The following is a 13090-nucleotide window of genomic DNA, read 5'->3' on the forward strand; positions in this document are numbered from 1 at the left end:
CAAAGATTGGGTTTTGGTGTGATTGGGGTTTCTGTCAGTTGCTTGTATATTATCATCAATAGATTTTAATTGCAAGTTTTTAGCCTGCTGTAATAATAGTGATCAGAAAACACACACTGTCTGCTTTGGTTTTGAACACTGTTTTGAAAATCCATATTTTACACTTGGACATAAATTTTTGGGCTGGTGTCCAGGCAGCTGTATCATATATGTAGAAGCTCTTCAGCCACAGCTAGCCCAGTTTGAGCCTTCCATACTTTTATATTCCTAGATAATAGTTCTGTTGACGTGGAAATGACTTTTTCTGCTTTGTTGGATGTTTTCTGTGTACGCATGAGAGTTCTTCTCAAACACTGCATTTGCTCACTGACCAAAAAATAGCACTCAGAATACCAAATTATACAGTAGGATTGTTTTTGGCATATACCAGTTTGCATTTCAAGCAGTTTCTCTGAAAGGCTTACATGCATTTTCCAAACTTACCAGGGAATGGACATGTAAGCTGAAAAGGAGAAGACAAATAGATTCCTGTAATACACATGGTCTTTAAACTTTACCAGTATTGACTAGTTAATACCCACTGTTTACATACTGAAAAGATTCCTGTTTAGTTTATAAACTTCTGAGACTAAGACCCTTACAAGCTCTGCATTAATAATACAGAAAATAAGGATTAAGAAAAGGACAGCTTTTGCTTAAATATCTTGTTTGTCTGGTATCTAAATCCCTGCATTGCTGACATATTTAGTTGCCTACATAAAGTTAGGCTGGAGTGTCTGTGGCTGAGTTGTACATGAACATTGGAGATGAGATTAAATCAGATTCTGAGCCAGACATGCTGATAAGGGGCCATTCTGCTCACAAGGGAAACTGCTGAGCTGCAATGAGTTAGGAAAACTACAAATTCATTTAATGTGAGTGATCAAAAAATACATTAGCAAACATGTGTTCACCTAATAGATTCCATGTTGACATCCTTCTTTAGAGAGGAGGGTTTTTTGGTATTTTTTGCCTTTTTTGTTTTATTTTGTTTTGTTTTGGGGGAGTTTGCTCGGTTTGTTTGCTGTAAGTACAATACCAGGATCATGCATGGATTCTCCAGCTGATGTTGGGTTTTGTTAAAACTGTGGCATGGTGTAGAGATTTCATAGCTTCAAGGACTTGCTCACGTGGAACTAATTGAAGAAATGCTTCTGATTTCAGTCAGTGTTGTGCTTCTTTTCTCATGATGTGGATACTTAATCCTGTAATCAGCTGAAGAAGACCACAGGCTCTAGGCAGAGGATAAAACAGGGAGTGTGACTGCAGCACTGCTCCTTCCCTGGCTCAGAGCAATGGTGCTGTTTGCTAAGGGCAGCTGAGTAATTGTCAAAATGAGCTGATCTCTCTTGCTGTAAAGACTGAGAGGTGATTCACTGAAAGTCTCAGATTTCAGGTATTAGAGGGAAGCCCCTGAGTGAGCTGTAAGGTAAGTGTTGGAGTTTCCAGAACTGGGCATGATCAGATATACTGTTTTTTTTGGCAAGTCATTCCAACAGAATGGGGCACTTCGAAGTTTTTTAATGGATCTAATTTTATTTAATCAATCACTTCCTCAGCCCTACTGCAAAAAAAGAGTCTGCATACTAAATACCATTACTGGTCTACTTAATTTTTTTTCCTTTCCCTAGGCAAAAGTGATCCTTTCTGTGTCTTGGAGCTGGGGAACGACATGCTTCAAACACACACCGTTTACAAGAACCTCAATCCAGAGTGGAACAAAGTTTTCACATTGTAAGTGGATTGCTTTGGAAACCATGCAGCAACTCCAGCTAGCAGCCTAACCAGGAAAGCTATTGACTTTGGGAAAATACAAAGGTCAAGTTTAAGATATGTCATTTTTTCATAGTCGGAGAGGATGCTGGAGAAATCTCAAATATAACTTAATTAAAGCCTTTTGCCTTTTACTAGTTCTTGCATGGAGTTTATTAATAGAAGTCATTAAAAGAAAAATTACTGTGATATTTATAGGAAGAATCATGACTAGACATAATGGAGTCATAGCTTGATCCAAGAGATAATGTAACAGAAAGTTGAGAGCAGATACTCACGCCTACATTTTCCGTAACTTAAAATAAAATATGTTTCATTGAACCTTGGTAGAACCCTTGTTTAATTTGAAGTAAGCAGAGAGTGTTGGTTTTGGTATATCTTCTGAATTTAAACTAGTCAAACATGCTCCAAATCAGATGCTTAAATTTTTATGGAAATCAAGGTATTCTTTTATTTGTCACTTTATTAATAATATAATTTATAATTTAGGTATTGCTTTTAGGCAGCCCAATTTTTTAATCTTGCTTTATGCTGACAGAGATTTTTGTGAGTAAGTGAGTGTGATAAACGCCTCCCAAGGCTGCAGCAGTCTGTGCAAAGGCTGGCAATGAAGCATTTGTGACATTTGCATCTGTCCAGTGGAAGAACAGTCTGAAAATTATGAACTTCTTGCTAAAGCAACATTCATAAATACTGGGCTGAGTGAGAACACAAGAAAAGCTATCTGCTTTCTGTATTAGAAATACTTTGCTGGATTTTTGTTTAATTCAGGGACACAGCTGAATGCTTGTTTCTTGGAGTCCTTTCTCATACTTTGTTCTCAAGTAGCTTCCACTCATCACTGTTTTTTCTGTACCAGCAGATGAGTCTTGTCGGATGTTCAGCCAGCAAAATAAATCTAATAACAATCCAAATTTATTTTATTTAAAAAGAAAGTTTGTGTCTGTACTTCCTGTGGGTCTCAGAAATGTCAGCTATGGACTCTCTCTAACTTTCTTACTGATGTTTCCTGCCTAATCCAAGCACCAAATCTGCAGAACCAGTCAGGCACTCGCCTCTCTCCTTGGTTTTTTGTCCATAAAAAAATAATTAATTAAGCCCCTTAAAAGCTATTGATGATTTAGATTTATTTTGGAGCAGTGTGGATTGTTTTGGGTGGATGAGTGCATTTCAGCTGGAGCTTTCATTACCACTAGAAAGCCCTCCCCATTATATCCAGGTTTTCTGCAACACACTTCTCTGTGTGTGTCACAGTGCAGTTTTAATGCAATGAAACTTGGGTTGAATTCAGCCCCTGACCTTTCCCAGTCACCAGCATTCTCTGTTGGAAAACTGAGTTTTACATTGATAGCATCACCAATACAAAAAAATACCAAAAAGTCACTGCCTGGTAGTTTCTTCACCTAGTTATGCAACTGAAACATGAGGGGAGAGCTTGGGGAATACCCATCACTTGATTTGTTTTGGGGGGAATTTAATTAAGTGCTAGTTATATACCCCAAGGTAATACAAACTTAATTAGTAAAACAGTAGTCTCAGATCTTTGTGGAGGAGACTGTGTGCATGTGTATTTAATATTGTTTTTATGTGTCTGCACTTTTTTGTTCCAGCCCTATTAAAGATATTCACGATGTTTTGGAAGTGACAGTGTTTGATGAAGATGGAGATAAACCCCCTGATTTCCTTGGAAAAGTTGCCATCCCTTTGCTGTCTGTAAGTTACCTTTACCACATGTATCATGATTGGCTGGGAACAAGTTGTGTTTTTTTCCCCCTGTAGCATAAAACCCCACAGATTTAAACAGGTTTTGTGATCTGTACATGCCTTAGTTGGCAGTGTTTATAGTTCTCCTTAGTGTAACGAGCATTGTCAACCCATCTTAGTACAAATTTGGTTGATTGGAAAGCAAATTGCAGAAATGTCCTTACTTCATCAGTGCCATGTAGGTCTGAAAACATAATTGAGTTGTTCTGTGTGTTTCCACATCATCTTCTGAAGGTAACACTTTAAGCATGTCTTTGTTCCATCTTGCTTCTTTTTACTCCAAGAAAGTAATTGCACATCGCAGTAGGATTGACTAGAGATAGCTGTTGTTATTGGCACAGCTGAATGAAATTACCTAAAAGGGGTGTTTTCCACTCCATAGTGCTTTTAAAGACTGGTGGCTTTTGTTCTGTAAACAAATATGTGAGGAGTGAGCGCTACCATGGGAGTGTAAAATCAAAACTGGAAACAAAGCGAGCTCAGGGGAAAGTGGTTGCTCTGGAGATTAAGGAGAGTTGAAGCTTTTTCAGAAACTGCCAAAAAAAGGCCAAGCTAAAGAGAGTGGAACATGAAAGGATCATTAAAAGACTTTAATAGGGGAATGGGGGAAAAGCAGCTTTGTGTTTGGTAAGACTGATTTAATTTTGAAACAAAACTGGTAGTAATGGCAAGCAAACCAGATCAAGAGGACGTAAACAGCTCCATGTGTATGTGCACTGCCACAGAAGGTTCTGGTAGTTTTTACAGTAACGTGTAGGAAGAACTTTCTAGGCTGTGACTTATTAAATCAATTAGTAGATGAGGCTTGAAACATCATGGGACTCTTGTGTCATATTAGCCAAGTTGTGTGAACACGTTTGGCTGCAAGCATGGGGGTTTCTGTGAGTTGTGTGAACATGTTTGGCTGCAAGCATGGGGGTTCCTGTGAGTTCTGAGGCAGTGATGCTTTGCAGGAGCTTCCCTGGGCCCAGGGGAGGCTGTGACAGATATTTGTCCAGTTGAGCCCTGTGCAGACGTGTGGGGTGATGATTTGTTGTACAAACATTGTGGTGTGATTTTTGGGGTTGTCCCATGCAGGAGTTGGACTCAAGGATCCTTGTGAGTCCCTTTCAAGTCAGGATATTCCATAATGACATTTATACCTAATCCAATTCCAGCAGCACAGGCTGCGGTGAGACGCTTTCGGTAATGCTCGGTGTGATGCTGTGGGTAATAGCACTCTCAAATAGGCAGATGGTGGATCCTGATTGAAACTGCAGAGTACAGAATTGCAGTCTTGTTTTGAAACATCCCCGTGCAAGCAGATTCACATCTGCAGAAAGGCTGCCACACATCTTCCAAGGGTAAGGCAAGAGCTTGTCGTTGAATTTTAGAGGTCGGCTGCTGCAGGAAAGGCAGTGATGGATCTGTGGGGCTCTGTCCCAGCAGAGACTGGAGAAATGGGAGATTTCTAGAGGGAAAGCAAAGGTCCCATCTGATCAAGGCAAGCCATATAAGTCTCACAGCATCAGCACAGTTTAGGTAAGGGAACAGTCAAGATCACAGCGGGGGACTGAAACATTTGGTATTTCCAAACAAATAATGAACTGCCCAGAAAACTCTTGAACTGACTTAGAGGATATGATCCCAAACTAAGGAATGCTTTATAGTGGTAAAGAAATAGGTCTGTGTGCTCCAGTTTTGTTGTGAGTTTGTCTAAATAAGCGTATTTCTTATATATGAGAATTAAAAGCAATGTGGTTTCTGAATCTCTTCACAAAAGTGTGTATGCTTTCATCCACCCTCTGCTGTTCACACTGGTGTCTGAAATGGGGGAACCCCAGCAATCTGAGGATGTAAAGAGCCTAAGATACAGGAGTAAATACTGAGCTCTCAGTGGCCCACACGCTGCTGTGAGCTTTACAATGCTCTTCCCCCCGTGGCTCAGACTATGTGATCTTTTTGGGGATATTTTAGATCGTTCATCTATTTTCGTAGCTTGAGTTGTCAATATCTCCTATTTTAGAGTAATATTCGAGTCAGTTGGGCATGGAGGATTATTTGATGTTTACAGGGAGGAAAAAACCTCTTAACATCTTTTATTCCATTTTTGATCACTTTGTTAATCTCTCCCCAAGTCCTCGTATCTCTGATGTTTCTGGAAGAGAGTGGCTGGAGCAGCTGCTCTCCTGCAGACCCAGTGCTTGCCAAATGGCCTGCATGATCGGCAGCAGGCTGTGTGGGCTCACAGTGAGAAGATGTTAGATTTGGATTTTCTGTTGATTTTATAGGCATTTGTCAAGTATCCCTTAGGAAGCATGTAACAAGGCAGAGGAGGGGAGTGCATGTGTGTGGTAATGTCCAAACTATGCAGTGTAGGTTTTTCTGTGTCCAAGGTTTGGGACAAAAATAATAAAATAAAAGTTGTTTATGCTTTCCCTTGCCAACTGATCTTCTTCCTTCCCATCCAAAGTTTTCTGCCTCCTATTTCAGTCAAATCTAGTGTAAATATACTCATCTCTGCTTCTGATTAAAAACATTTTGCACCTATTAACTTGGTCTGCTCAGACAGAGAGCTGTAATTTTCTAAGCTCTTTTTCTTCAAATGGGAATTTCAATGTATGTTGTCATTCTGACTGTAACTTTGAATGTATCCTTTGAACCATTTAGATAAATATACTAAAAGAGAACAAAAGTTAAAGACTCAAGGAAGCCTCCCAATCACGTAGATTTAATTTCTGTATGTAATCAGGCCTAATATTTGCTTGGCATTGAATTGTCTTTTGAAAATAGATGTGCTTTTGCCATTCTTTATTCCTGTTAAAAATTCACAAGTTTGACTTGTGAGCTGTCAGCACATGAAGTAAGTTTACTTCAGGAATTGTTCATGGATGACTAGATTCTTTTCTTAATGAAAAATTGCCTTGAATAAAGTGTATGTTGGAGGGATATGAAATGTTTAATTAATATGACACCAAATTTTGGGTTAAATGTGTTCAGTAGTCCCACACTGGCATTTTGCAGACATGACTACACCCTCATCATCACATTAACACAGGAATAACCTTGCAGCACAAAAATTCAGGGATGGTGAAATTATGTTTTCTTTCCCTTCATCCTTGCCTGTGATCTAGGATTATAGCAGGAACCAAATAAGAAAAATAAAAATCTGGGCAGCATGAGAATGGTTTTAAAGTGCCAAATGATGAATAAAGCTGCAAACTTCACATTCTGGTAGATGTGATAAAGCAGAATTGGATAAATGCACGTTTTGCTAGCAATAAACTGAATTTGAGGAGCAAAACAGAGGGAGAGAAATTTGTAGTTTAGCTTTAACTTTTCCATGTTGATCAACCTATTGTAATTTTCTCCTGTTCTTTTTGTCAAATTACTGTCCTCCTCTAAAGCACGTGTGAGACCTCATCTCAAACACTGCTCTGGTCAGCCACATGCACAATTTACACCAGAAAGGACATAAATTAGTGCTGCCACAGTGCCCAGCAAAGTGGATCCTTCTCTTGCAGAGGTGACCCATGGAGTGTGGCTTGGCCAAGCCTTGGGCTGGGAGGGAGATTTTGGGGCATGGGCAGTGCAAGGGAAGCCCATGAGCTCTGAACAGCTTTTGTGCCAGAAACTGGAGAAGAACCTGGGGAACAGAAGAAGTAGGGCAAAAACTTTATTACTTCAAGAAAGAAGTTTGATAGGTTTTAGAAGTTTTGTAGGTTCTGGGGGACTTGAACTAATTATCAAAGAAGTCCTTTCTATCTCTGTGTTCCTTTGTGTCCTAGATCTTAGTAAAGGCAACCGTGTGTCTCTTTGTGAGGGTCTGTCTTTTTTCTTCTGCTTCAAGAGACTCCTATCTCCTAGAAGGCTGCAAGTTATTAGAGACATGGGAGCATATAGTGTGCTTCAATGAATTTGAAAGCAGAGTATATCAAATATCCTCATGTAGAAAGGCCTTTGAGTGAAGAGTTGTAGCGCAGAATGGAATATTTTTTATCTGCTGGATTATCAGGTCAGAGTAGTCCTCAGCTGCACCCTTTTTTTCCAGCCAACAGGAAGAGGTCTGTGAAATATTCCCAAGTGCCAGGCAAGGTCACTAGCCAAGGATACACTGAAAACAAGGAGTGTGCCTTTGGCAAGCTTAATGGTCTACAGGATGGCCTGGATTCAGAGAGCACACACCTGATGATTGCACTTAGCACTTGACCACAAGTTGCACAGCCCTTTCCAGGAGAAAGTTTTAAAGTTTGAGAAAAGTGAAATCCCTGTGTTTATGCAATGGAGGCAGCTGTGAAGTGTGCTGCTTGTTCTGACTTTTATCCTGATCATGAACTGGGATTTTTGGGATGGGGAAAAATCCCCCACATCTCTTCCAGAGAAACAACATCTTGTTTCTGACATTAGATTCTCCCCCAGCCACTCGCTGCTCACTGGAAAGATATCAACAGGGATGTTGTCTCAAGTATCACCTAGGATCCTTGTGCTCCCAGGGTTTCAGCTCCTCCTCAGACAGGCTCAAAGCCCTCATTTGAAAGCCCTGCCTGCTTTCTTTCAGTCCAGCAGCTCCATATCTCTTTGGTCTTTGGTCTGCCAAAAACCCAAATCTCCGTTCCACTTTGGATCCCACAGAAGGTTATTCAAAGTGAAGTGTTTGGGGTAAGGAGTTTTGGGGTGAAGGAACAGGCATTTTGTACAAAATTGGTTTGGTGGGGAGGAATAAAAACCTCTTTATTCACGTGCAGGTGGGTCAAATATGTGGCTTGCTTTCATCTTTTCCTGGGGAAACACGTCCTTTGATAAGGGGAGGTGTGTGTCTATTACAAGACAGCTTTATGTTATGCAGGGCAAATGGGATGACATTGTGCATCAGCAATGAGCTCAAGCAGGAGTATCAGAGGTCCCAAATGCTTTAGATGAATTACCCTTGGAGAGTAGCCATTACCCTCTCCACACGTCACGGGTGTTGATGTACAGAGGTTTAACCCAGCGCTCTTCTGTCAGGTCATCAATATATGACATTGAATCTGCATCAAAGCTGGATACAGAGTGAAGTTTTCTTAAAATCAATGTAAAAAAAAAAGCCTCTAAACCATATTTCTTTAAGACAAGAGCAATGAAAAAACACGCTTTGCTGCGTAAGGGTCCTGTCTCCTCCGTGTTTTGTGTCATATCAATCTTGGCTTTTGCTATTTCATTAAAATTCCCAAGCGGTCAGAAGGTTGTTGCTTAATAGATTTAGCATTGGCTGGCTACATCAATACTGTGTTTAGTCACATTTGTTTTACTGGGGACATCTGTGCGAAGAGTTTAGCAAATATATTCATTCATTTGAGAGGAACCTGGTGCACTTTGGACCTTGACTGGATGGTGGTCTCGTGTACCTCAACATTTCCTTCAGTTAGAGGCAACTTCAGGGAGTTTTTTTGCCTCAAGTGCCTCTGTAAAAATATTTATTGCAAAAAAGAATTTCAGCTTTTCTTCCAACTGATAATTTCCTTTTCTTGGTCCTGTATAGAGAAGGGATGTAACATAGAATATACAGTTTTTCCTGTGAAAATATGGGTGGTTTTGTCTCTCTGTGTTGACTCAGAAGAGGGAAATGCCCCAAATATCAGAAATTCCCATGGGATGAAAATCCAGACTATTTTTCTGACAGTGACCTTGCAAAATGCAGCATGTGGGTGTGGTAGGCAGTTCTGTCTTCATGTTAATCCCAGAGTTATGGGCAGGCTTGCTTGGTAGTTGAGCCCCAGTAAGCTATTAAGAATCTTTCAGAGAATGCAGGCATTAGTATTCAGTGAGGATATAAAGCATCATCAATAAAGGAATAATATTGATTATGTCTCTTTAAGGTGCTTACCTGCAGATATTTTCACATTTAATTTGAATATTCCTTTCCCTTCCTTTCCCATAAGTAGATGTTAAGCTGTTTCAGGCACAGATATCAGATCTACTCATTGAGTCAAAACTGTGACATCATCAGGTTTGTAGCTAAAGGTGACAGAAGAAACCTGATCTTCCTGACATTGAGGTTCATCCTACCACACCAGTCCTGGCTGCTCTTTTCCACAGCTGGAGAGAACATTCCAGCATTCTTTGGGAATAGCAGAGACTGGGGGAAAGTACCCAGAGAGCAGAAAGAAAGAGATGCAAAATGAAATTACTGTAACTGTCTGTCCCTCAGGTTAGGGGAGAGGCTGAACAGAAACTGAACCCTGCCCCAGGAGCAGGATGCAATGAAAATGAGGATGTTGCATGTTTTCTTGTGGGCACAGTTGAGACATGCCACCAGTGTAATCTCTATGCAGTCATGGGTCTTAGAATTACCCTGTGCCTTCTGTTGAACCACACTGCCCTAGCATGGTGCCAAAAGTGTAAGGGAGTCTTCTGTTTGACTTATTTTTCAAGGTTTTTTTCCTTTGTATCCAAATAAAAATGCAAAGAAGACAGACTATTTCATAGCCTGCCATTCTTCTCTAGTGCTTTTCCCCCCTGAAGAAAGTCTAAAGCTAAAATATCTGTATGAATGTTTAGTCTCAGATTGAGTTATAATTGCATATCTTTTTCCAGACAGTTTGAACACTTAGAATTAAATACACCAAATAAATCTGACTGTAAAACTTTATTTGCACTGCATTACTTCCTGCCCTGTTCTATTTAAGAATAGCAGCAACCATAATAATGACACCATTCAAGAAATTTCCTAAGCAACCCCTGTTTACAAATACAGAGGTGGAAATTACTTGTTGCTGATTTAAAACTTACTGTTTGAAAACACCTGCAGACACACCCAAAATGTTTGATTCAGCTCCAGCTCTTAAAATAACAAATCTTTTCTTCCCCAAAGCATTTTTTTTTTTGAGTGCAGAATACCACAGTATCAGGCTCAAATACTCAGAAACATTTCTTTTCCTTTTTCTATCAGTTTAGCTCTGTGTCACATTTCCTTTCCTTGAGGGTTATGCTCTTGAAAGATGTAAGAAACAAATATATCCCAAGGAATATAAAGAGGCCTTCCCACTAGCTTCTGGTGTAACTGGCTGAAATGTGATGATATGTGTACCTGAAATACAAGGAAATTCAGCTCCAAAATTAATAACCATGGAGAATCCACAATTAGGATATTGTGATATATACTGGACATCTGCATCCCTGCAGACACACTGGGAATAAAGTACATTCTATCCTGTCACAGCAGAATCCATGAATCAAAGCTCACGCTAAACCTGTTGCTGGGTTGCAACGACCTCAAACCAAATCCTTCTCAGTACCCCTGCCATCAGTAAAACCATGTGTCCTTTAATTTGTAAAATTCAACAAACTCACTATTTTCCAAACAAAATTTTGTTTTCATTCAGTAAATTAAGGGTTTTTTTGCCTTTTTTCTTTTGAAGGGAGGAAAAGCAAGCTGGTGAGAGAGCAGAAACCTTTCTGATGGGTTGACAGTGCTGCATGTGGCAGTTGGCCCAGGACCTTCTGACGCCAGTCCATTTGGCCCTAGAAAAGGGTCTAATCACTTTGGCAGCTCTTCTGTTTTGAGGCTGCAGGACTGCAAAATGTTTTATCACCTGCCCCTCTCCTGGGAGCTGCAGCATCCACCTCCAGCACTGTGTGTGCTCTCTTGTGGAGAAAGCGGAGGTGCTTAGTGATCAGTTTAGTGTTACTGCTTTTTTTATTTATTGGTATTAAATGAATTCCATGTAGGTCTCTGTAACTGTAGAGCTTTGGATGGAAAAATAGGAGATAGCTGGAGTTCCTGGCCATACACCACAGAGGATGCAAAGCTGGTATTTGTGAGATCCCTCTTCCCTTGCAACCCTTAGGCAGAAATCCCATCTACCCTTTGACAAGCTGTTTTGGTGTAGAAAGGGTGGAGCAACACTGGGAAAGAAAGTGACCTTTCCCTTGTCTTGTGAAATCACTTTGTTCCTATGACACTTTTTTTTTTTTTCCTTACTCATTTCTACCATGGTTTATATGAGTGCCTCTTCTAAATGCCAGAGCAGCAATAGCCATTTTAAATATGGTTGCAATTTCATGCCCCCAAATCTCCTCAGTTATCTTTAATCTTTGATCATTACAGTCCCTCAATATAGCTTTTTGGTAAGCTGCAGTTTTTTATGTTACTGCTGTTTAGAATTAACTGGTCTGCTTCCTAAAATGCCAAATGTTTAATCAATACATATCCTACTGTGTATAATAAATACATTTCTGCCATCATTTTTGAAGAGAGAATGCTTTTGCTTTGAGCCAAATAGTTTACAAAATGGCAAGGAAGGTATTTTGTTTTTTGGGCTGGTTGTTTTTTTTTTTTTAATAGATGCTTAATGAGATAGGGCCAACCGGTTGATCAGAGCAGAGAAGTGGTATTGAAATGGAGGGGTGGGGTGGGGGGAGAAGTCTTTTACATGAATTAGTTAATTTTGAACATTTGTTGCATTAGCATTCGCTCCACTTCAGCCTATTCATTTCTTTGGATTGCATTTGTTTTCTGGGTAATAATTTGATAGCGTTGCAATAAACTAAGCATTAAGAAGTGGTTTCGTGTGCTGGAGTGTGCAATAGGCAGGTAAAGTTGTTGTTTGTGGCTCTTTTCCTAAACTTTGGAAGAAAAATCTCATTTTAAACTTGTAATAACAGAGGCTGATTACTTCCCATCAGCTCACTGGCTTCCAGGGCAGAATTTTCAGACTGATTATTGCGTGCACTGCTCTACTATAAAGTACAAGGTCTGAAAATTAAAGTTGGACCATAAGAGATTTAATCTGAAATTTTATAGGTCTCTAATCCAACAGTTGTTTTGTATTTCAGGCTCCAAGTATATTATCAGGGTTTGGGGGAAGTTTTTATTTTTTATTCTTTTGTGTTTGAGTTATTTATTTATTTGTTTGCAATGTCTTTAAATTATATTTAGGATTACAGCCAGGAAAATATTGATGCTTTTTCTCCCCATCCCAAACTATAGATTAGAAACGGTAAACAAAGTTGTTACACACTGAAGAATAAAGACTTGGAACGTGCTTCAAAAGGAGTCATTTACTTGGAGCTGGATGTCCTATTTAATCCTGTAAGTTGAAGTATTTTCTTTTTGCTTATCACTGTGTAAGAAAAGAGCAAATCTACAAGGACGAGGCGGGGGTGACGCTTTTAAAACCAGGAGCCAAGCCAGAAAAGTCCTGTCCCCATTGCATCTGGTGCTGGAGGGATGTTTGATGTTGGGAGTGAAGAAGATTTGGGCTATCAGAGCTGTGGCCCCTCCAGGTGGATGGGACAGAGAAGGGGCATTTCTGGAGGGACAAATAATCCACAAGCACTTTAGGAAGGAGGTGCTGATTGCTGCAGCCAGGCTTCAATTGCAACAGCCAAAAAAGGGCTTCAGGTTCATTTTATTATACATTACTTTTAACACTTACTTCTCCCCCAAAAAGCTGACCCAGGATGTTCTCTTCCCAGGGTGTTGACAGCAAAATTAATGAGGCATGGACACAGTGCTTAGTTTTTAGGTGGCTGAGTCAGTCTCAATCGTTTATGC

General features: G+C 39.9%; 1 protein-coding gene across 2 annotated transcripts in view; it reads left to right on the plus strand.

The window, feature by feature from the left end:
- The window catches only part of MCTP2 (multiple C2 and transmembrane domain containing 2), a 116815-nt gene that overhangs the window by 56950 nt on the left and 46775 nt on the right, over positions 1 to 13090 (plus strand). For both annotated transcript variants that reach the window (XM_056499993.1, XM_056499994.1), the window contains 3 exons: positions 1671 to 1773; positions 3423 to 3525; positions 12524 to 12625. In XM_056499993.1, coding sequence (XP_056355968.1) covers positions 1671 to 1773; positions 3423 to 3525; positions 12524 to 12625 — 308 coding nt within the window. The remainder of the gene's footprint in view (positions 1 to 1670; positions 1774 to 3422; positions 3526 to 12523; positions 12626 to 13090) is intronic.

Source organism: Oenanthe melanoleuca, chromosome 10, assembly GCF_029582105.1.
Source record: "Oenanthe melanoleuca isolate GR-GAL-2019-014 chromosome 10, OMel1.0, whole genome shotgun sequence".
NCBI classification, from domain to species: Eukaryota; Metazoa; Chordata; class Aves; order Passeriformes; family Muscicapidae; genus Oenanthe; species Oenanthe melanoleuca.